At 38.3% G+C, this 22,330-nt stretch overlaps 1 protein-coding gene across 1 annotated transcript in view; it reads left to right on the top strand.

The window, feature by feature from the left end:
* The window catches only part of ARHGAP42 (Rho GTPase activating protein 42), a 169,200-nt gene that overhangs the window by 139,868 nt on the left and 7,002 nt on the right, over window positions 1-22,330 (top strand). The window contains exons 17-22 of the mRNA XM_054805869.1: window positions 234-339; window positions 5,023-5,182; window positions 7,855-7,999; window positions 12,269-12,649; window positions 14,863-15,019; window positions 16,169-16,231. Coding sequence (XP_054661844.1) covers window positions 234-339; window positions 5,023-5,182; window positions 7,855-7,999; window positions 12,269-12,649; window positions 14,863-15,019; window positions 16,169-16,231 — 1,012 coding nt within the window. The remainder of the gene's footprint in view (window positions 1-233; window positions 340-5,022; window positions 5,183-7,854; window positions 8,000-12,268; window positions 12,650-14,862; window positions 15,020-16,168; window positions 16,232-22,330) is intronic.

Genomic DNA, 22,330 nt, shown 5'->3' with positions numbered 1-22,330 from the left:
CACATTGGGTCAGCAATGCCGCTAATTTCATTGGTTCCGTGCTTTTTGCAAGCTACTTAAAATACAAATTTCAGAATGTTGTAATAATCAAATTGTCCTCATCATTTTAAAGGCTAATTGTGTTTGGCTTCTTGTAATGCATGTGTATATTAGCGTGCAGGCACTGGTGCCGTTTGTAGTCCTAGCACATGTTCTAATTTATTAACAATATTTCTTTTCTATTTATTAAACAGAGTCTGATGATCAAAACTACAGAGTTGAGGCAGTGCATGCGCTCGTGCATAAGTTACCAGAGAAGAACAGAGAGATGCTGGACATCCTTATCAAGCACTTGGTCAAGTAATTCTTTTTGATTTTTCTCTTTGATGTTATTGTAAGGTGTGATTATTTCTGCTTTAAATTTGTCAGTGTTGCTTAATCCATTCTCTGTGTTGAAACAATGTCAATTGAAATTACATTTAATTTCTGAAATGCTGTTTTCAACGTAGCTGAAGAATAGTCATTGTAGAAACAAAATAAAAATAATACCATAAAGAGTCACCAAGATGACCAACTATGTTTATAAAATAAACCTACTCAACATTTTCATTCATGTTCCTACTTACTACAGGAATTGGCACTAATTAAATTTAAGAAACATCTGAAGCTATGCTGAGGTTGATAGAAAACGCTGGTTTGAATCTGACTCGAGGTCCCGCACTGTTTCAGAAATGGAGAGTAGACTAATGTGATAATACTTGTCCTTCATGTTTGATCTTATTTTTCTCTCAACAGCTCTGAAGTGTAGTATCATTTGAAAACATTAATTTGAAATATTATTATTTATATTTTTGATATCTATATAAATGTCCAAACCCACTTTGAATCTCCCTTTTTTCATCAGCGTCTCTGAGTATTAATTAAATGTCATATGGAAAAGATTTTGCATGTCTTTGAACTGATGACCTTCTGTCTTCACTGAATTACACTTAGCATGTGCTGTGAAACAAAAAAGACAAGTTTTTATTCTGTCTCTCTATATCACTAGCTATGATTACATACCATTATTACATTATAATTTATCCTGTTTCTGCATTAAGCATTATTCATGTAAATTTTACTAAATCATTCATCAATTTTCAATGGTATTTGCTTGAATACTTTTTACTATGTATTATTTTTTACTGATTTAGGATGCTGAATACTTTTTAGTACATTTATCAGTGATCTGGGAATGTGAATACTGAAACAGCAGTTGTTCAGATAAGGCCTACATGACTGAGATATGTAGAAGACATAAGAGAGGAGTCCATATCATTTTCATTCCATTCATTACATCCCAGCTATTTTGCTTTTTTGATCACAGCTTGAGCCATAGCCTGCAGTAAGCTGTTTAAAATGGAGCCTAATGGAGTTTGGCTTCCTCTTATTGACATGAGAACTTTAAAAATTTCTTTGATAGGAAATTATTTAGCCCTAGTAAAGTATTTTTAGCTCTTTATGTCATTAGCCTCTGGAGAACTAACATGATAGGGAACTGCTGTAAAAGTTTCCATTGCACAAACTGATTAGGCAGGCCTTGCACCTCATTAGACATGGGCTAACCCAGAGAACCAGGTGAAAGCAAGTTTCATGTGTTTCCTTACTCACAGAGTTGTTTAGCTAAAAAATATAATATCTACTGCTTTCTGACCCTCTAAAAAGTCAAAACATTTAAGGAGGGATTAATGATTTTGTAAAAGTTGCTATTCTGGAAGCCTATAGAACTATATATATACATAGGAACTGACTTATTTCTAGGCAGAATTAATTACAGGCAAGCATTTCTTTCTTGACCTCTTTTCCTGGCCTCTTTATTCTCAGTATGACCTCAGAAGCATTTGAAAGAAAAGCATGCCTGTAGTATTGCCTTCTTTAATTGTTCTCTTTAAGTGTTGCCTATCACATCTTTGATGCAATTCTCATTTCTGATTAATTTAATTTTATGGTTTTATACTGAAAACTTTCAGTTCTTTTCTTTCCAACATTTAATTCACCCCTTCTAAATGCTCATATAATTTGCCAGCTGTTGTTTATGCTAGCAATTCTAATGAGACTGAACTCAAAATTAGTCTCTTGAGTGTATTAGTTATCTTCCTTCCTCATCTTTTTCCTACCACTGTGTGGAGATTTTTCAAGGAACAAATGGCAGATAAAGTGCCAAATTTTATGTAAATGGGAAAATATGAAAAAAAACCCCAACCTCCTGTTTCTTCATTCTTTTATTTAAAATCCAATTTCAAAATGTGCATCCTTTCCCTATATTTCTTTTAGCTGCTCAGTTTCTTTATGTATGCTTTTATGCCTAGGTGAAAATACTATACCTTTAACTATGGGTTATAAAATAAGGATAATATTATTTTTTCTTGGTTTAGGTCTTAAGGTCTTTACATCTCTCCCTACCTTGACTTTTGTGTCACTGTGCAAATATGATCTATATGTTGTGGGATGTAGATCATACTGAAAACAAACCCAGCAAATCCTGCAAAACACCCTGCAGAGAGGTGATACTCTATGCATATATACTCAGTCAGCAGCTAAGCAAACACGAGAAGTTTGGTGTTATTTTCAGATAGGTAACTCACTTTTTAAACCTTCCTAGTCAAATTACCTGTCTACTTTAAAGAATAAATCGTTGTTTGGTATGATTTAATAACACCATACTTTTCTAAGGTAGATAGTCGGGAGTCTGACACTGTGACAGTGTCAAAAATTTACTGGTGATATATCAAAGAAAAAGATTTTGAGGAGAAAACAACTGCACCTTAATGAATGCCTTACGGCGACCTGAAATGCGTGATAACCTTGGCCTGCGTCTATTCAACAGGACTAGGTCAGGGGAAATTGGCTAGCAAAATTATCCATTTACTGGCCTGGGTTTTTTTGTCTTTTGCAAGAAATTGAGCCTTTGAAGTGCTTTGTAGAAAGTCCTTTCTGGTTACAATGTTATTAAATTCACCATTCCTTTTATTAACCGAGCTACCAAATTTGTAACCAAGGAAACCCAAACACAGGACAAACACTACTTTCTCTCTTATGCTATAAGATTAGAATGTTTGGGTAAGAGACCTTATCAGTTACTGTGCAGCACAAAGCAGAGTAACGTTGCAAAGGGTTATTTTTTTCTAGGTTTTTCTAACAAACCTAGAGCTGAGTAATTCAAAATTCCATTTTCATTAAAACACTAGTGGACTTCTGAAAAACCCCTAGTGACCTAAGGCAAACATAAGGTATGTTACAGAAAAAAATTAGATTAAGGTAATTGGCTAAAAATGTGCTTTAACAAGGCAGTAATTTTCATGATATGGCTTCTAAATAACGATCTCTGCCAATGTGTCTGCCTGAAGTAAAATTTTGGAAAGTTTTTTTGGCATAACTTAATGAAGCAACATAGGAAACATGTAAGAAGATAGGTATTTATTTTCCTGCAGTTTATAATCATGTGTCCAGTACAAACCCCTTTCCCATGTTTTCCCTTTTTCTACTTCTCAATGTAAATGGGGTGTTAAAATGTTTCTGTTCCACATAAGGGGAGTATTACTTTATTACAGAAGTAATTGTAATGGTCTATCTCACCTCTGTACCAAGATAATTCTACTATTCTACTCATTAGTGCCTACTCAACAGCGAGACTGAGAGAAAGGGTAATGTGTGAATCCAGACGTGGGTTTGATCCTGATCCTAACAAAATCCCTCAGTAGCCCTGGGAAAATCTCACAGTCTTTTTGTCACTGCCTTTCTAATCTTTGTGACAGGATAGTATTTGTGTTATTTGCCACCAAACTCTGACATCAGATGGGTCATTTTGCTAATGTTTGTGTAACATCACAAGCTATCTGAGTTTATTATTGGAAGGAAAACATAGCAGATGTCTCCATGAACCTGATTAATGAAGGCTGTCAGAGAAAAGCAGAAGATTGCTCCTACCTGCTAGTCTTCCAGTATTTTATAGATTTTGCTGTGTCTTAATTTTAAAAGGTACAAGAGTTATTTTAATTATGTAGGAAATGGCTAAAAATGCTCAGCTAGACAATGGTAGCGGATAGCAGTGAAAAGGAAAATGTGAACAAGTGCCTCAATAACTGACTCTATTTGGTAGCAGAATCAGTAAAATTAAGCATTAAGGCAATTATAAAATCTTGACTTGGCATATTTCTCAGACATGAGGCAATAGGGCAGCTGTGACTGGGGAGTCACTGGCAGTTATTTTGAAGGATTTATGATGATACAGTTTTTATTTGGCAAATCTTATTCATAAGGAGAGAAAAGGGGCATTGAGGATTACTGATTGATGGTCTTCATTTTAATATCTGATAAATTGTTGGAAAAACTAAGTTTCTGAATTCTACATTAAGAAAAAAATTACAGAAAAGATACAGTAAGCAATAACAGAATATATAGAAGTAAAATGTTAATAGATTTTAAAGGCAGAAGATGTCATTATGATCATCTAGTGTTATCTATACCACAAAACCAATGATTTCACTGACCCCATTGATCCTGTGTTTTCAACATATTAATAAAGAGATCCTATTACAATTTAGGTGTTTTCAGTAACTAATGTTCTTTCTTTTAATGAAAGCTAAGGTATATGGTTGACCTGTGTTATCACAGAGTATTTTCAGTCAATCCAACATCAAGTATTTAAGTTCCTATATAATCATTGGTGAGAAACAGGTGTCTACCCTAAGACTCGTAAACTTCAGATGGTCTGGATCTCTTTGTGGAGACCTTCAAAGATAGTTGCTTTTCCATGTCAGTTATGTCAGGAACGTAAATACTTACTCTAGGAAGATGTGCTTATTACCCATTAAGTTACTGCAGGATAGTAGTTGTATTACACTGTATTTTGACTCTAGTAAAAGTGAAAGTTTTAAAAATGTTTTTAAAGGGGAGGCATGAACTTGGGATCTTGTTAAAGAAGTAGTCTTAACAGGTTTTTGCCTGTTGGAATTGTAGTTTAGCACAACAGTTTAATTGCATATTGTTTGTGTTCATTTAAAGGGTATCATTACACAGTCAGCAAAATCTAATGACTGTATCCAACCTTGGTGTTATCTTTGGACCAACTCTGATGAGAGCCCAAGAAGAAACCGTGGCTGCTATGATGAACATTAAGTTTCAGAATATCGTCGTTGAAATTCTGATAGAGCATTATGAAAAGGTAGAAAGACATTATCTGACTGTTTTGTGATGAAGTGGAACTAAGATCTCATTTTCATTACCATCATTAAGTTCTTAAGAATAAGAAATCCAGTATTTGTAGAAGGCCATTGATAGAAAGAATACATTTTTCCCACTCCATGCTATGGATCTGTATTCCTAGCAAGTGATTTGTGGCTGTGCAAGGCACAGATCCAAAGCATAATCTCCCATGCTTTGAAGGAGTTGTTCTGAATCTTCAGTTGCTTTCTGAAGATTGCTGTGTCTTTCTTATATCTAGAAACAGAATGAGAAGGTCATAACTTTGCTTCCAGCTCCTCCATCTCTCTCATGCTAGCAGTGTATGGAGGTTCACTCTGGGTGAATGTATGGATTCTCCTCTGAGCGCATCAGGTCAGTCTTTCTGACCACTGCTGTCCTTTGGGAATATGCCAGTTGCACAGTGGAGATCTAGTTCCTCCTAATGTTATGAAACCCAATCGCATGAAACCCATGAAACCCAGCCATCCTTCAGTTCCTCTTTTCATGAGCAGCATCAGTGTGGATCCCCAGCAGAATTCCCCATTTCTGTGCAGTGTGTCATTTTTCATTTGTGTAGGTGTTAGATGAAAAGTAAAAAAGCAAAAGGAGAGGTTTTCCCAGTTACAGGTTTTAAGCCTATCATGTCTTTGTGATTTAAAAGTTCTTGAATGCTCTGAAACACAAAAACTTCTCTATGTACTTCTTTTGCTTTGAAGAAAGGCATGTCTGTGACTGCCTAGTTTATTTTGTTTTCCCCAAAGAGACCAGTGACAAGAAAGGTCCATCTCAGACTCTTTCCTGGAACACTGAATAAGCTGTTTCAGGGCTTGAGAAAGAAAATCCATGAAATCTTAAATGCTTTCAGTCACTATCATTGCAGGTATCAGCTTCACTGAAAAGCCTCCTCAGATTTTATTTTATTTTAAACTTACTGATTTAAGAACTCAGCAGAACAGTCAAGACCTCCTTTACTTGGTCATCAAAAGAAATTTTATTTCAGGGATCTTCTTTTGATATATATCACCTTCTCTGATGACTAACAAAAAAAAGTGAAAAAACTTTGTGTTTCTTCCATTTCATGTTACTCAGCTAAGGGGCAGTTCCCAGTCAACACCAAGATCCCTTGCACTGGTTGGTCAGTAAGTACTGACAGTACCGCTAGGTATCATCAGTTACATTTCACAGGAACTCCTCAAAATTGGTATGATACTGGTAGCCTCCTTGGCTGTAACTCCAAAACATATGTATTACATGTTTCCAACACTGAATTTCCCCTCTAGAAAATTACAAGCTCGTTCAGTACAAAGACCACGGCTGCACAACCAAAGTCACCGTTGCTCTATTTCTCTGTCTAGAGACATGTTTTTGTGTTGATGTGCTACTCACTAATGCCTAATACAGTATTAATATACTTCAAGAGCATCTCAAGATGTCCATTAAAGTATTTTCTACCGTGGAAGTATATTTGCTTTCTTCCACTTCTGTGAATGGCATGGAGATATCTTTTCATTGTTCACTTCATCCTCTTCTGGGACTGCCCTATTGATAGAGGGTCCAGAAATCTTTGCAGAGACTTATTTTGGCATTGGATGGTATTTAACCTACACCACTTGGCCCTGTGGAGGATGGACATTTCTGATTCCTTCAGTAGCTTATTCAGGCAATCTTTCTCTGTAAAACTTCCATTCCACAGAACTAATTCCACTTCGTTCCACAGAATGCCATAAGAGATACTCAGTAGAGTTTACAGTCTACACTATGAGGAATAAGTGAGAAAGAAGATCTGGAATGAAAACTTGCAAATTTTTTTGTTATATTTTCTGCTTTGGTCATCCTCCAAGGCAATTATCATTTTTACTAGAAGTATCCAATAAGGTTTTTAGGGTCTTTCAAGACCTCTGCTGCATGTGTCTTGGATATTGCAGAACAGGTGATACAAATGAAAGTCAACCAAATTATTGGACCTTCTTCATTGTCCTTGCTGGCAGACTTGCCAAACTTAGCAGCAGCAAGCTCTTTAAAACCTCATGTGTGCCTGTGTCAGATCGCAGAAGTCAGATACCCATAAAAAATTGATTTTTTTCTGCAGCAATGAAGTGCAAAATTGACCAGTGATAAAAAGCAGGAAATGCTCCAAACATAAAGATGTTCCTTATCAAGCTTGGCTTGTTTGGCAAAATAAAGTGATTTTCTGAATTACAAACTGGATTGTAATAAGTTACGATTATGACACATTTCTATGACATACAAAAGCATTCACAGGAACCAAGAGAAAAAATACAATCTTTTCATAATATTTAAAAAATATATTACTTCTTGTGCAGGATTAGTAGTAAGCACCTTTTGCATGTTTTACAACTTAGACTGTTAAACACTTCTTAACAGGGACTAGAAAATAAAACTATTTAAACAAATATTTTTATATAATTAGTATAAATTTTAAGTACAGCTCAGTTTTGTGGTTCTTGGACTGTAAAATGAGATCAGACCAAAGTTTATATTCTGTGAATTTACTCTTTTTTAATGTGTGAGACTATTACAACATTAGTTTCAGGCACAATGGTGAGGAAAACAAATGGATTAATAATGGAAGTGTAAGAGTACCTCTATTGTTTATGACATTTTTCCCCTTTTGTTCTTTTCATCACGCAGATATTTCACACTGCACCAGACCCCAATATTCCTCTTCCGCAACCTCAGTCCCGATCAGGTTCAAGAAGGACAAGAGCAATTTGTCTCTCTACAGGTTCACGTAAACCCAAAGGAAGATATACACCGTGTCTAGCAGATCCTGACAGTAAGTTTGTCCTTATTGACTGGTTATGTTCCTTTCTTATGTCTTGTCTTTTAACTTGCCTGAATAATATTCAATAGGTATTGTATTCCAATAATTATAAGCATAACATGTGGGGTTTCATCAGCTTTTGAACCTCTGTGAGTCATAGCCGCAGTGTTGAATGACTGCATTCCTTGCTTCTCTCAGATGAGGTAGGATGTTTGGTTTTAGGCAAGTCTTATACTGCATACTGTGTTCAAAAATCATTTAGAGTAGACTTTATATTCTAATCTAAATGTAGTCTGCTTTGAAACTCAGAAGTTCATTATATGAAGTTCACCTCATTTGCTTGTAAGATGATTAAGGGTGGGAAACTGTAAATAGAATCTTTCCTCTCCTCCTGTAACAAATATAATTCAGTCAAGGTCAGGAGATAAAAACCATTACTTGGCTTTTTTCACATGCATGAAACTGTGGTCATTGGTTCAAAGTCAGCCACTGCTGAGGTTGCCAAAACCACTGAAACTTTGTCAGGTTTTTTTGGAATAGAAACAAACTCTGATACTTTTGGGAGAAACAGTATACTTATCATATGGCTTACTGTTTAACAGCAGGGAGTTATGTTTATAATTAATTGCTGCTTAGAATGCTTATTCATTTTCATGTAGATGTGACTATTAAAAAGTTTCACTTCATTCATTTTCATCTAGTGGGCCGTCACTTTTTTCCTTATTGGCTGTACCATTAAGAAGTATTGAAACTTTAGCAAAGATTAAGTTTTTAACAGCTCCAGTACTGCAACAGACTTCCAGAAGAACTTCTGTGTCCCTTGGTTCCTCAAGGAGATTTACATGAAACTGGTACAGTAAATTAATCCACAGTTAAGGCTCACCTGTTCTTGAGGATCTGTAGTAATTAAGTCTGTAATGTTAGGAAATGTATCCTCAGTATACTCTTGCGCAGGTGCTGCACGTTCCATAGGTTTATGTTTGATGTATATGATTCCTGCCAGTGAGAGTTTAAATACCAAATGAGAGCAATAGTTGCCTGCACATCGATTGCCAGTGTGAATGGCATGGGATCCCGAGTAGGAAGTTGCAGAAGAGCCATCAGTTACATTCACCAGAAGACAAAATGGGCAAGTTTCAACTGTTTTTCACTGTGCAACTGCAATGAATGAATATCAGCATAAAAACAGGGGCATTTCTGTGCAAGTATTTTGCAGAGCGTATGCAAGCTCACGCTTCTTCATTGAGACGCATCTTGTGCTGGTGGCTTGATTGGAACTAGGTCTGACCTGAGAGCTTTCCACTTGTGCTTTGCTTATTAGCTCAAGCTCAGCATGTGCTTCCACAGGTTCCAGTTAAGATCTCACTTGTGTCTGGAAGGCTGAGGCAGGAGCAGAGGTGTTCTCCTTACCAAATATCTTTAAGTGTGGCCGGAGACAGGCAAGAGAGCGCCTCGGCTTCTAGCAGTAGCAGTTTCTGAAGTAGTAGATGGTTTTAAGTCATCACTGACATGAAGCACGGACACTTAACTATATCGCAAGAAATTAAAGAATTCTGTATGGCATGAGAAAATGAGATATAGGTTTCAAATGGTAGGGAGTGATAGAAAATGATAGAAAAAGTATCTGACAAATATAGGCTTCAGCCAATCTTGCAATTTTCAAGGGACTAATGGTCTGTAAAGGGGCGAGATGGGGGAAAATCTAATCTGGAATACCAGAATTCTGGCCAGAAATGGGCAGAATATTTCAGATTACTGTACCAGTGGCGCTACTGTTGTCAGGTCCACTATGCAAGGCACTGGGATTTGTGACCTTATCTGTAATACTGTTTGTGGTTATGGTCAGTTGTTGCCAAAGATATTGAAACACGTGGCAGCAAAAGCAGCTGTGTCATGTTGGTATCTTATAACTATTGTGTGATTGAAGAATATGTATTCTCTACTTCTTGTGAAATTTGTTAATTATATATCCTCACTTTTGGGAACAAATTCTACTAGAAACCAATGTATGACTCACTAGACTGAATCCAGTCTTCAACATAATTCAGGCCTCACCATATTATAGCCCAGCCCTTCCTCAGTTCCAATGAGTGTTCCTACCTTTATGTCATTGTATAATTTCATTAGACTATTTCCACGTTCTGTTGCAAAAGATTATTGGAAGTAAGATCAGTACAAAGAGCCTGATTACAGGTCATGTTTGATGGGGAATGTTTCTCAAATTTGTTGGATACTTTCAGGTTTTTGAAGTGCGTGTGAAGAATTGGTCTTCAATGCTATTCTTGTGGTGTTCCAAAAGCACTTGAAATTTGCACTCCGGTTTTATGCTGTTGTGGTGGGCTGACCCAGGCTGGAGGCCAGATATCCCCCAAAGCCACTCTGTCACTGCCCTCCTCAGCTGGGCAGGGGAGAGAAAATATAACGAAAGGCTCCTGGGTCGAGATAAGGACAGGGAGAGATCACTCACCAATTATCATCACAGGCAAAACAGACTCAACTCAGGGAAATTAATTTAATTTATTACCAATCAAATCAGAGTCAAGTAATGAAGAATAAAATTAAATCTTACAAACACCTTCCCCCTACCCCTCCCTTCTTCTCGGGCTCAACTTCACTCCCCATTTCTCTCCCTCCTTCCCCCAGCGGCACAGGGGGACAGGGAATGGGGGTTGTGGTCAGTTCATCACACAGTGTCTCTGCCGCTCCTTCCTCCTCAGGGGGAGGACTCCTCACACTCTGCCCCTGCTCCAGCATGGGGTCCCTCCCATGGGAGAAAGTCCTCCATGAACTTCTCCAACGTGAGTCCTTCCCACGGGCTGCAGTTCTTCGTGAAGCCATGTTGGCTGTCACCAATCATCTCCTTATTTTCCATGTGCCTGAGCATAGTTTCCAGGAGGATCTGCTTCATGATCTTGCCAGGCACAGAGGTGAGACTGACCGGCCTGTAGTTCCCCAGGTCTTCCTTTTTTCCCTTTTAAAAAATGGCGCTTATGTTTCCCCTTTTCCAGTCAGTGGGAATTTCACCAGACTGCTACGAGTTCTGAAATATGATGGAGAGTGGCTTAGCCACTTCATCCGCCAGTTCCCTCAGGACCCGCAGATGCATCTCCTCGGGCCCCATGGACTTGTGCACCTTCAGGTTCCTTAGATATTATCAAACCTGATCTTTTACTACAGTGGGCGGTTCTTCATTCTCCCAGTCCCAGCCTTTGCTTTCTGAGGTTTGGCTGGTGTGGCTCGAGCACTTGCTGGTAAAGACTGAGGCAAAACATTCGTTGAGTACCTCAGCCTTCTCCATATCCCAGGTAACCAGGTCTCCCATATCATTCCGGAGGAGGCCCACATTTTCTCTAGTCTTCCTTTTATCACTGACATACCTATAGAAGCTTTTCTTGTTGCCCTTGACGTCCCTGGCCGGATTTAATTCTATAAGGCTTTAGCTTTCATAATCTGATCCCCGGCTGCTTGGACAGTTTCTGTGTATTCCTCCCAGGCTACCTGCTCTTGCTTCCACTCTCTGTAGGCTTCCTTTTTGTGTTTGACTTTGTCAGGGGCTCCTTGTTCATCCGTGCAGGCCTCTTGGTGGTTTTGCCTGACTTCCTCTTTGTTGGGATGCATCGCTGCTGAGCTTGGAGGAGATGATAGTTGAATACTCACCAGCTGTCTTGGGCCCCTCTTCCTTCCAGGGCTTTGTCCCATGGTATTCTACCAAGCAGGTCCCTGAAGAGGCCAAAGTCTGCTCTCCTAAAGTCCAGGACAGTGAGCTTGCTGTGCACCCCTCTCGCTGCCTTGAGGATCTTGAACTCCACCATTTCATGGTCACTGCAGCCAAGGCTGCCCTTGAGCTTCACATTCCCCACCAGTCCCTCCTTGTTGGTGAGAACAAAGTCCAGCATGGCACCTCACCTTTGTGGCTCCTTCACGAAGATATTGCAGCATTGTAACTGTTGAATTTCCTGAAGATATTTATATTGCAAGTAGTTCTTTGAAAATACAAACCATTTTGCGAAATGGTTTAGCCTGTAGCCCATTATGTTCATCAGCTCTAAAGAAATATCCACAAATTGCAGCTGTTCCAGGTTCAAAATAGAAATATGTGTGAAACTTAGAGTAACTAAATAGCTATTTTGTCTTAAGAATCACTGCTTCTGAATCCACAGATTAATGAATTTTATGACAGGTAGGATACAAAGGGCTAAAGGTGGCATGAGAGAAATGCACATGATTAGAAAATGTAATTATTTGTTTCCCTCTCTCTCCCCTCCCCTCCCTCCTCCCTAGGTGACTCGTACAGCAGTAGCCCAGACAGCACTCCCATGGGCAGCATTGAATCTCTCTCTTCTCACTCCTCCGAGCAGAACAGCACTACCAAATGCACGCCCTCGCAGCCCAGGGAGAAATCAGGAGGGATTCCATGGATTGCCTCTCCCCCTTCTTCTAATGGCCAGAAGAGTTCAGGCCTCTGGACTACAAGTCCAGAATCCTCATCAAAGGAGGATGCGACCAAAACAGATGTGGAGTCAGACTGCCAAAGTGTAGCTTCGGTCACTGGACCAGAGAATGCCTCTCCACCGACAGACCTGACCAAAAAGAGTTCTTACAGTCTGTCTGGGCTGAAAAGGTCTTCAGCATCTTCCCTTAGATCAATTCCATCAGCTGAAGGTAATTTCCAAGGTCTTTTAGGACATCAGTGTTTACTGTGACACATCAGAAAACAAGAGCTGCATCAGAAAGCTGACGATATTCATTGATCTTTTTTGTTTATTTTTTTAATTTTTGTGGTATGTTCTTTCAGTTTTCAAGCTGCTTCTGAGATATTTCCATTGTTTGTTACCTGTACAGTTCACACAGCTTAAAAGTGTCTCAGAATTTAGAGTACTCTCTGTCCTGCTATGCCTCATCTAGACCACTGACTCATAAGGAGATTGCTGGTTTATAAGAACAGTTGGTAGCTATGGTTTATCACTGTGTCAGAGGACTGAATCCTTGCAACATGATTGATACTGATCAAAGCTAGCATTTAAATTTAGAAAGCACTAGGCTTAACATATCTAGTAAATAACAACTCTGTCATTCCTTGTCGGTGTGCCTGCTTTTTGTTTTTTTGACAACTGCATCTCTTAAATTGGCTGAAATAGGAGACTGAAGGAAAGGTGGTTTGTTTTGTTGGGTTTTTTTTTTTTTAGTTACGGTTTTTACCGTCAATGCCTTTAGTTGAGATAGGACTGGACAGATGGGATAAAAAGGTAATCCTCAGCATGAAATGTGCGTCTGAAACCCTGCTGATGGAATGGCTGCTTCATTCTGCCCTACTTGCATGGTTTGTTATCTAGTAGTGCATGTGGATTAGCTTGAACACAAGATTGTGGCTGAATGGTCCTGTATATGGACATGATGTGCAAGAACAACCACAAGTTTGCAAAGCCAACTTTAGGAATCCAATTTCAGTGCACAGGTTAGGACGCCCGTCGTCCTGTTCAGTCAAAGAAAGATGCTGCTTCGAAGAACACCCTCAGAGCACCTAAGCTGAGCCTGTGTTCCAAATAAGCCTGTAGATAAGGCTCCTTACAAGACAGAGAAGCTTAAAAACAGTTAATTTAGACAGTTCTGCTAAATCCTAAGCTAGCTGGAATGCCTGTGAGCCCTTGCTGTACCTCTGTGAGTACAAGAGGTGATATTGCACTATATTGACAGCTATATGGAAATTACTTTAGAAGATACACTTTCTTGAAATCAGTATATTTGCAGTGTTTTGGATTATGAAGATTAACAGCCAGCACTGAAACAATGAGCCCCAGTGGACTGAGTGCAAGTGCTGAGTTTGCCACTGAACTGTCAATAGTATAAGTAATACCAGTAGTACAGGCAGGGTAAATACGTGGTTATGTGCAAAGTCCTGAAAGTTTAAGAAAGTTCTCTCCCCTCCACCCCTCATGGAGTGTACAAGCTTCTTCTTAAGACTTCCAGATATGAATTAGTGTTCTATTAACAGTATTAATAATGTAGAATAATAATTCTTATTAACAATAATTTATAATATGGAATGATACTATGGAATAACAATATTAATAATACAGGTAATGTTTTTATATTTTGGGATCTCTTTATATTATGACAGCTTCTAAACCATTATTAAGCATCTATTGTTCTTGGGAATAAAGAAACACAAAAGTATATGCAGTTCTTGTCTTGCAGAATGTATATGCAAACAAGGCAGCAGTCCACAAATAGGTCAGCTTAAAGGACATGTGTGACCATGCGTTGTATTCATTAAAAGGACTTTTTTTGTGTGCAGTGCGGTCTGTACAGCTATAGATTTGTTTTATCAAGTTACAGTAGCAATTGTTTTAGGCAACTCATAATCATTAATTTCTAAGTTTTTTTTTTAAACTGCATGAAAGTTCTGTGGATACTGACATATTAACTCTTACAAATGAACATGATCTGATTTCATAGTGGATGCTGCTTTGAGGAGGAATTTGTACTAGGTGACTTCCTGAGATCCCTTCCAACATGTTTTTTTTCTACAATTCTATACAGTGTACTACTTTATAAATATTGCTTTTATTATCTCTTTTAGTGACTAGCCATTTAAGTGTAATGTAATTTTTTAGCCTTTTTAATGGCATTTCTTCAGTCTTGCTGGTGGTCCTTTTCTCCTGTCTTTCTGCCTGAAAGGCTGTTTCTTCTCTGTCTTAGTAAGTACTTTCTCTACGTATTTTGCCTCTTTAAAAAAAAACAAAAAAAACCCCCAACAACCAAAACCACAAAACAAAACAGAAAAAGAACAAACATTTTGTTTTGCATGTTACACATGTTGTGAAACAACTTCAAATTAGCTTTTATATTCCCTATAATTTGATTGTTTTCTTTAGGGAACAAAAGCTGCAGTGGATCTATACAGAGCTTATCTTCAACAGATACCAAAGATACACCAAAGGTTCCACCAAACCCTGATTTGCCTCCCAAAATGTGCAGGAGATTAAGATTAGATACTGCGTCAAGTAATGGCTATCAAAGACCAGGATCTGTGTAAGTCATCAAGGCCCTTTGCAGATTTGTGTTGCTACAGTATTGTCTACTATAAAGTGATCCCAGAGAGGTACATAAGTAGTTGAAAAAGCATCCATGAATACTTGATTTGAATATTTCTGTATTTGTGAATTATTTATCTAGCGTCATTAAAATTGTAAACAAAGGAGACATGGCACAAAGTCTGATGAAGTCAGTTGAAAGACTCCCATTGACTTCATTAGACTACAGATAAGGTCTACAACAAAAAAATGTATCTTTGGGAAGTGATTAGTAGTATTATCTCTGGTTCTTCTGGAATTTAACATTTCAAGGAGCATAGATGCTATTTACTGTCTGTGTCTTTATGTCAAGAAGATCATCAGATCTTATTTGTGTAAGTCCAAAACTGGAGAAAGGCTAAAAAAAACCCCAAAATTCTGCTCTGAAATTTCTTCGTTTGCTGCATGTTAAATAGTTGATATCTTTGGTTTTTTCTAACAGGTTGGTTTGGTTTTTTTGGCCGGGAGGCATATGTTGAGAGGAGGATAGTTCTAAGTAATAGAGGTTCTAATTTAGCTTGTTGAGGATTGGGTTGGCAATGTTTCTCAGTACTTTTAGCACAAACTTAAGAGTCAGAAGATCTTTGCTGTAATCCTGAGTTTGACTCAGAATTTCTCTGTCCTCATGAACAAGTGATTTCAAGATCTGCAGAGCACCAAATTCTCCGAATACTGCAGGATTCCGTTCAGCCTCTCCACTTTTTAAACCGGAAGGGATCACTGTAGTGATTTCACAGACTGTTCTGTCTTAAACAGAGAATCCTGCACAGCTCAGAGCTCCAGCCTGATAGGGACAGACTGGCAGTAAAAGCATTTCTGATATATCTATTGGCCATCCATGAGTATAATTTTAAATATAGGATGTTGAGATTTCCCTTGATGACTCAGTAAGGCACTAGACTGTGTGGAAGTCAGGCCCAGTTAGGTTAAGCCCATAAGAATTCTGCTGAATAGGGACTTAAATTCAGCTTTTGAATTTCCTCTGTTTCTCAAAGTAAAAATTAAAACAATTTTTGAAAATGTATCCATGTCTTTAGATGATTAAAAGTGAAAGTAGTCTGTTCTATTAATGGGCAAAGTATAAAGCAAGGTGGTGCTTTATTTTCAGAGTGGCTGCGAGAGCCCAGTTGTTCGAAAGTGCTGGTTCACTTAAACAAGTTTCTTCAGGACGGTAAGTGCTTCATAGTATTTAACAATTTGTAAAATCCTTTCTGTTTCTCTGGCTGCAAAGATTGAAATGGAAGTGTTAGAGCTTTGTTCTGTGTGTTTTGGACAGCATCGTGTGGCATGCAAAATTTTTGTGGTTTATTAAACTCATCCTTTCTCCAGAAGAAGACTAAATCTAATAGAGAATAGCAGCCTATCTGGCTATTCTCTCACCTGGGGGAATTGCAGTGAGAGATGCTCAGGTTAGTGATCTGCTTAAGGACACAGCTACAAGAGAAAATTAACAGGATTTAAATTAGGATGTGGGTGCTGTACTTATTCCATGCAGCTGTTTGTATGTACATGCTTTCAGCAGAGTAGCAAGAATACTAGTTTATGGTAATTTTCTCAGTAAGACAAGTCCTAAGTAACAGCTGCTTTAGAAAGTTCAGAATTAGCTTGATCAAGATTCCTGTCTTTGCCATCACACCTTCCATGTCTCAGTATCTGCCTGCAGAAACTGTGGCTCTTTCTTCTCAGTAGTGCACAGCAGGAATTATTTACATTTTATTTACAATTGCCTGCATTTATTTGGTGGATTTGATTCATTCTTATATTAATTTAGAATGTTCTGGTAAGTGTTCGTCTAGGAAGCAGTATCTTCCATACATTACTAAATAGCCTATAATTAATAGGCTAACACAGACAGTCAAATAAGTGGATGTGGGAAAAAGTCTATCTCTCTTTTCACAGTCCTTGTATTTCAAGTTCTTTGAGCCAGAACTTATCTTTTTGTCCATCATTTTACTCACTGTTACCAGGAACTGTCAAGCTTACGGGAACTGTCAAGCAATAGGAAAAATAAAAAATGTTAAGCCATGAATCCAAAAGTAGTAATCTAAAGTAGCACAGCTGTAAACGAAGATGCCAATGTGTGCTGAGATGTGCAGCAGTGGAATACGGCTGTCATTTGACAGATCTAGCAGGGGCAAGAAAGAGAACGCTGACCTGCAAAGGCTCACTGATTTTGTTGAAGAGAAGCAGCTTACATAAATCAAGGCTGTTCTTGTTTTTTGTAGTACATGAACTGTGAGGTGACCAAAAAAGAGGGTGGCAGGGGGGACAGGGAGATAAAAACAGCAGGGTGTTAATTTAAGGAAGAAAAGTATAAATGAAGAGACTGAACGGTTCTTAAGCCAGTGCCCTAAGCTGAGAGTGATGACTGCTTCAGCAGTCCTGCATCATCTCACCTCCACCACTGTTCCTTCTCTTATTTTTTATTGCTCCCTTCTTGTAAACTCTCCCCTGTTGTTTCCTCAGAGCCTGTACCATCTGTATCTGTATATAAAAAGCATGTAAGAAGCAAAAATCTCACAAAGGAAAAATGTAGCAGTTTGATAATGGATATGGAGAGCAGATAACAAAGCTGAAAACGCTGAAAGGCTTAATAGCTACTCTACTTCAGCCTTCATAAGAAAGCAGAAGAGCAACAGTAACAAGGAGAATAGAAAACGAGAGGTCAGCAGGCAAAATGAGGAAGAAATAAGAAGTAGCTCGGCTGTTCTTATACTGCTGCTTAAGTCTGAGTAAGATTTTGCAATTCAGAGCCAGCTTTTATTTACCTCTCATGCATATTATACACATGAAGGTTGATTTAAAACCTTTGTCCAGTCTTTTTTTTGCTCTGAAGTATGTAGAAATCATGGTAATTCCATCTTGATCCAACCAGTAGAAAGGCCTTCTGAGTTCATAACTCTACTATCTCATGAATATATGCAGGACGGAGTGTAAGGGAGAGAAACTATTTCTAAGCTGTCTGGTTTGATAACAGAAATACTCAAGTCAAGATAGTGTTGAACTCTGTGCGGGGGTAATTTACCCTGCTAAAAATGACTATTTTTTAGTTATTTTTATAACTAATGCTTACCTATGCATTATAGTGTCTAAGTAACTTCATTCCTACTTGAAGCATCTGTTGTCTGTTGTGGTCGTTTGTACAGTAGGTAGATCAAAACTACCTATACGGCTTTGCAGTCTCACATTGTCATCTGTACTGCAGCAGATAATTTTGTACTCGATGCTTTACTACCACAGTGGCCTGTTCTTACTTAATTCCTTCTTCCAAGTAGTCTTTGCAACCCTTTGTGTATACACTTTGTATAATGTAATATCTGTAATATGAGTGTGTGTGTCCCTTTTTTTTTTTTTTTTTAATGCTGGGGACATTATTTGACCTGGCTGTTTTGTCTCCGTGTATACATAAGAACATGCCTCCCATCACACCACCAGTTTGAATGGATTTCTTTTAGTCAAAAAGTGCATGAGAGGCCACAGTACATGTTTTGGGATTGGACAAGGAAGACCAAAATGTTGTGCCCTGTCCAGCCTGCACTCTTTTTTTCCAATTTCAGAATTACTTTGACTTCTCAGTCTTCCCATTCCTTCCCTCCTGACTTCAAGTTTATTAATCATCCATCTCGTAGACTGTGGTATTAAGCTACTGTGTACACTGAGACCAATCCCTATTGCTAATCTAGTATACACTTGCAAGAGGCGAAGGAGTTTTCTTACTGCTTTCACAGATATTGCAGTTATTAAACAGTGTTAGTAAGGCCTGAGGTCTCTTTATTGCAGCTTCTGTACAAAAAGTGCACCAACACATAATCCCTGACTCTATGTTTTCTTGACTTTGATTTAGAGGTACACAGAAAGTAATTTTCTCACATAAAGTGAGAAACTGCATCATAAGAAGAAAGATTTTCATTAGAAAAGAATACCTAGGAAGATGGGAAGGAGGAGTTGGTGACAGCAAACAGCTCTGGCTTGGCAGCAGGATCTCTAGGTGCTGGGCTGGGACTTTAATAGGAGTAGGCTGACAGTATGAACCCCTGTAGACCCATGCTCCCCTTCCAACCATTTGTTTAAATACCCTTTACCAGTCATTCTTCTGGTTTTATTTTCATGCTATATATTGCATTTCCTTAAACACCTGGAATGCCTTGCCCAGACCAGTTTTCTACTTAGTCAAGCTCGGCTGTAAGTCTGCCATCTCCGGGAGTCTATAAACCTTTCTTCTTCCTGTAGGATAATATTAAACTGATGAATCATCTGAGAGAGATTCATGTGTCTTCCCTCATTCATTCCTCTTCTGGCTTCGTCTTGCTAGACTGAAAACTCATTAGGGCAGGAGCATAGCTTTAAGGCTTGTTTATATCATTATCATTATTGTTGTTATTTGAAGGGCCTCAGGTGTTCTTGACTGCATGTAATCAGCAAAATAATTTATGATCTGATGAGTACTGAACCTTTGACTGCCAGTATAAGTTCATCATTATTGGCTCAAAACAAACGTAATAAAAGCAGGGAAAGAGAAAATGCATTTTTTCTCATCTGGAGTCTATCCAGTAAAGTCATGGAAAGGAGGAACTTCTAGGAAATGTAGGTACCATTTTCTGATATTTTTTTTTCTCTGCATTAAACAACATGAATCACACTATTCTCAGATTATTAGCATCATCTTAAGAGAACCATAATACACAATGTGATGTTATCACATGCTTTTTAACAAACAGCCTTGTTTGTAGGGAGGACAGCATTAACACCATAAGTAAGAATGTCCTTTTTCATAATCACACACCAAAAAAATGCCCAAGAATCTTCAAGCCCTTTTAATTGCTAATGCTTCTAGCTGGATAGAGTTGAAGTGAGTAATAACGAATACGAGAACCTAAGTAATCAAATCACATGTGGAGGCAATAACCAGGGGCTTGAGAATTGCTCCAGAATTATTAGTAAATATTCTTAGAATCTGTGTCTCATTATACCATCACACACAGTTTGTAGATAACACTGGGATGTAATTGCTCTGTGTCAGGGAAGAATCCTGTAATTCATGAGCTTTTCAGAAACTGACTTCTTTGTACCTTGTGTTTGTATATCTGTCTAAATGTCAAATGCTGGGAAGCTTTCTCTTTCCAGAAGTGAGCAAGTCAGAGTCAGTGTTTTCTTATCTTCTTTTTACTTTTAAGGTAAATGCACTTGGATCAGGTAAAATTGGAAGCTGAAAACCGAATAGTTTAGTAAACATAAGAGAATATAGGAGAAAATTGCATTTATTTTGTTAACTTTTTCTAAGTGCAATAAAAAACATGTCATATTTTGAGAACAACTTAAATAATTCTGCCTCGCGTTTAAATATTGCTGTTCTGCTTTATTATTGCCTTAAATGTCTTTTGTCACAGTATTACTCAGATGTGCCATTCTTAACATGGGAAACTGGCTTGATGGTCATGCCACTAAATAATGAGGTGTAACATTTTAATCAGGTTCAAAATCGTCCCTGTGCTTTAGAAAGTTCATTACCAATTATTTTCATTGCAATGATAATCATTATTAACAGTAACTCTACTGTTTTGTATGTAAAATCCATGATTATGCCACACAGGAAATAGCTGTTTTGTCAGCCTGTTACCGATCTGGGTCAGTATAATTAGAAATCTGTAATGTTCTTTGTTGTATTGAGTTTGAGGAAAAATGATCTTGAGATTAAAGAATTCAATTCTAGTTTATGCATGGCCTTTGGTAAAGTCATCTAGTCTTCTGTATATTTCAGTATATATTATGTAGATTATTATGTATAAATTTGTATGTATTATGTAGAACAATGAAACTTCACACCTGTCTTGTCAACTGTAGATGGCAAGTTCTTCACAACAGTAGGCACCAAGGAGTTGTCTTGGAAAAATGCTACGCAGAGCAGTCCACACCAGCCAGAAAGCAAGCTAACATTTAGTCAAAGTAGACAAACGGATCCAGTGCTTATGTTGTTCTAGTTAGCATTGGGGATGTATCCAGAATGACAGTACTGAGAGTTAGAAATGTTTTCAGTATCCTGAAAATAAGGTGCCCTTGGATATCAAGGGCACAAGTCAGAATTTTTCACCTCCTCTGGAAGTCTCAGCCTGAGAGTCTAATCCTTGATAAATCAGTTCTTCCCTCAGTTAAGATGAAGGCAAAACACACCACTTGGTATAGTCATAAATCAGCTTCAGAGCTTTTTCTTCAGAGGGAGAAATCATTTCTGGAAAGCTCACACATGTCCACCCACTCATACCCTTTTAGAGATTCAGATGAATGATGGTGTGCTAGTACTGATTGGCACGGGGGTACGAGGCCAGGGTAGAGGGATGCTTTCTGCTCTCTTTAGGAAGTCTGTCCCTGCTTAACCTCTCCGGGGGGGTGTGGAACTCCAAAGGTGATGTTCCATGGCTTCATTGGCAGTGCACAAAATAAAATGGGCTTCTTTTGCTAATGCTTATGATGTGGCACTATTACTCATCTAACTTACGACTCTGTTATCTCAGTATTTTGGGAGGAAAGACAAAATAGATTACGTGTCACTTGCATGTACACCCTCTTAAAAAGTATGCTAGAAATTTTAAACTTCACCACAGGTCACATGCTGGGTCATTGAGATAAATCCTGGGTGGCAGGAAAGCTGAATCAGTAATGCGCCATCACATCATACAAAGGTGAAATCAACAAGTTCATCTTCACTTGGTATAATCGGGGTTTCCCATAAGTTTGAAGAAACTCAGAAAAACGTATGGATCATATAAAAATTGCTTTGAGTATATAAATTAACGTAAAGCTCAGGAATCTAGAGAGATCAAGAGAATTCCTGATTTCCATCTTCATGTTCAGTCCCGCATTTTGTACTTTGTAGAATCATAGTGCTAGAAGCCATGTCACAGAATCCTAGAATGGTTTGAGTTGGAAGGGACTTTAAAGATCATCTAGTTCCAACCCCCCCCGCCATGGGCAGGGACACCCTGCACTAGACCAGGTAGCCCGAAGCCTCATCCAACCTGGCCTTGAACACTTCCAGGGATGGGGCATCCACAACCTCTCTGGGCAACCTGTTCCAGTGCCTCACCAGTCTATAACAGTAAAGAATTTCATTCTAACATCTAATCTAAATCGACCCTCCTTCAGCTTAAACCCATTACCCCTTGTCCTGTCACTACACACCCTCATAAACAGTCCCTCACCATCTTTCCTGTAGGCCCCTTCAGGTACTGGAAGGCTGCTATAAGGTCTCCCTGGAGCCTTGTTTTCTCCAGGC

Source organism: Grus americana, chromosome 1, assembly GCF_028858705.1.
Source record: "Grus americana isolate bGruAme1 chromosome 1, bGruAme1.mat, whole genome shotgun sequence".
Taxonomy (NCBI): domain Eukaryota; kingdom Metazoa; phylum Chordata; class Aves; order Gruiformes; family Gruidae; genus Grus; species Grus americana.
The sequence above is the reverse complement of the archived record's forward strand: the minus strand, read 5'-3'. Positions and strand labels throughout refer to the sequence as shown.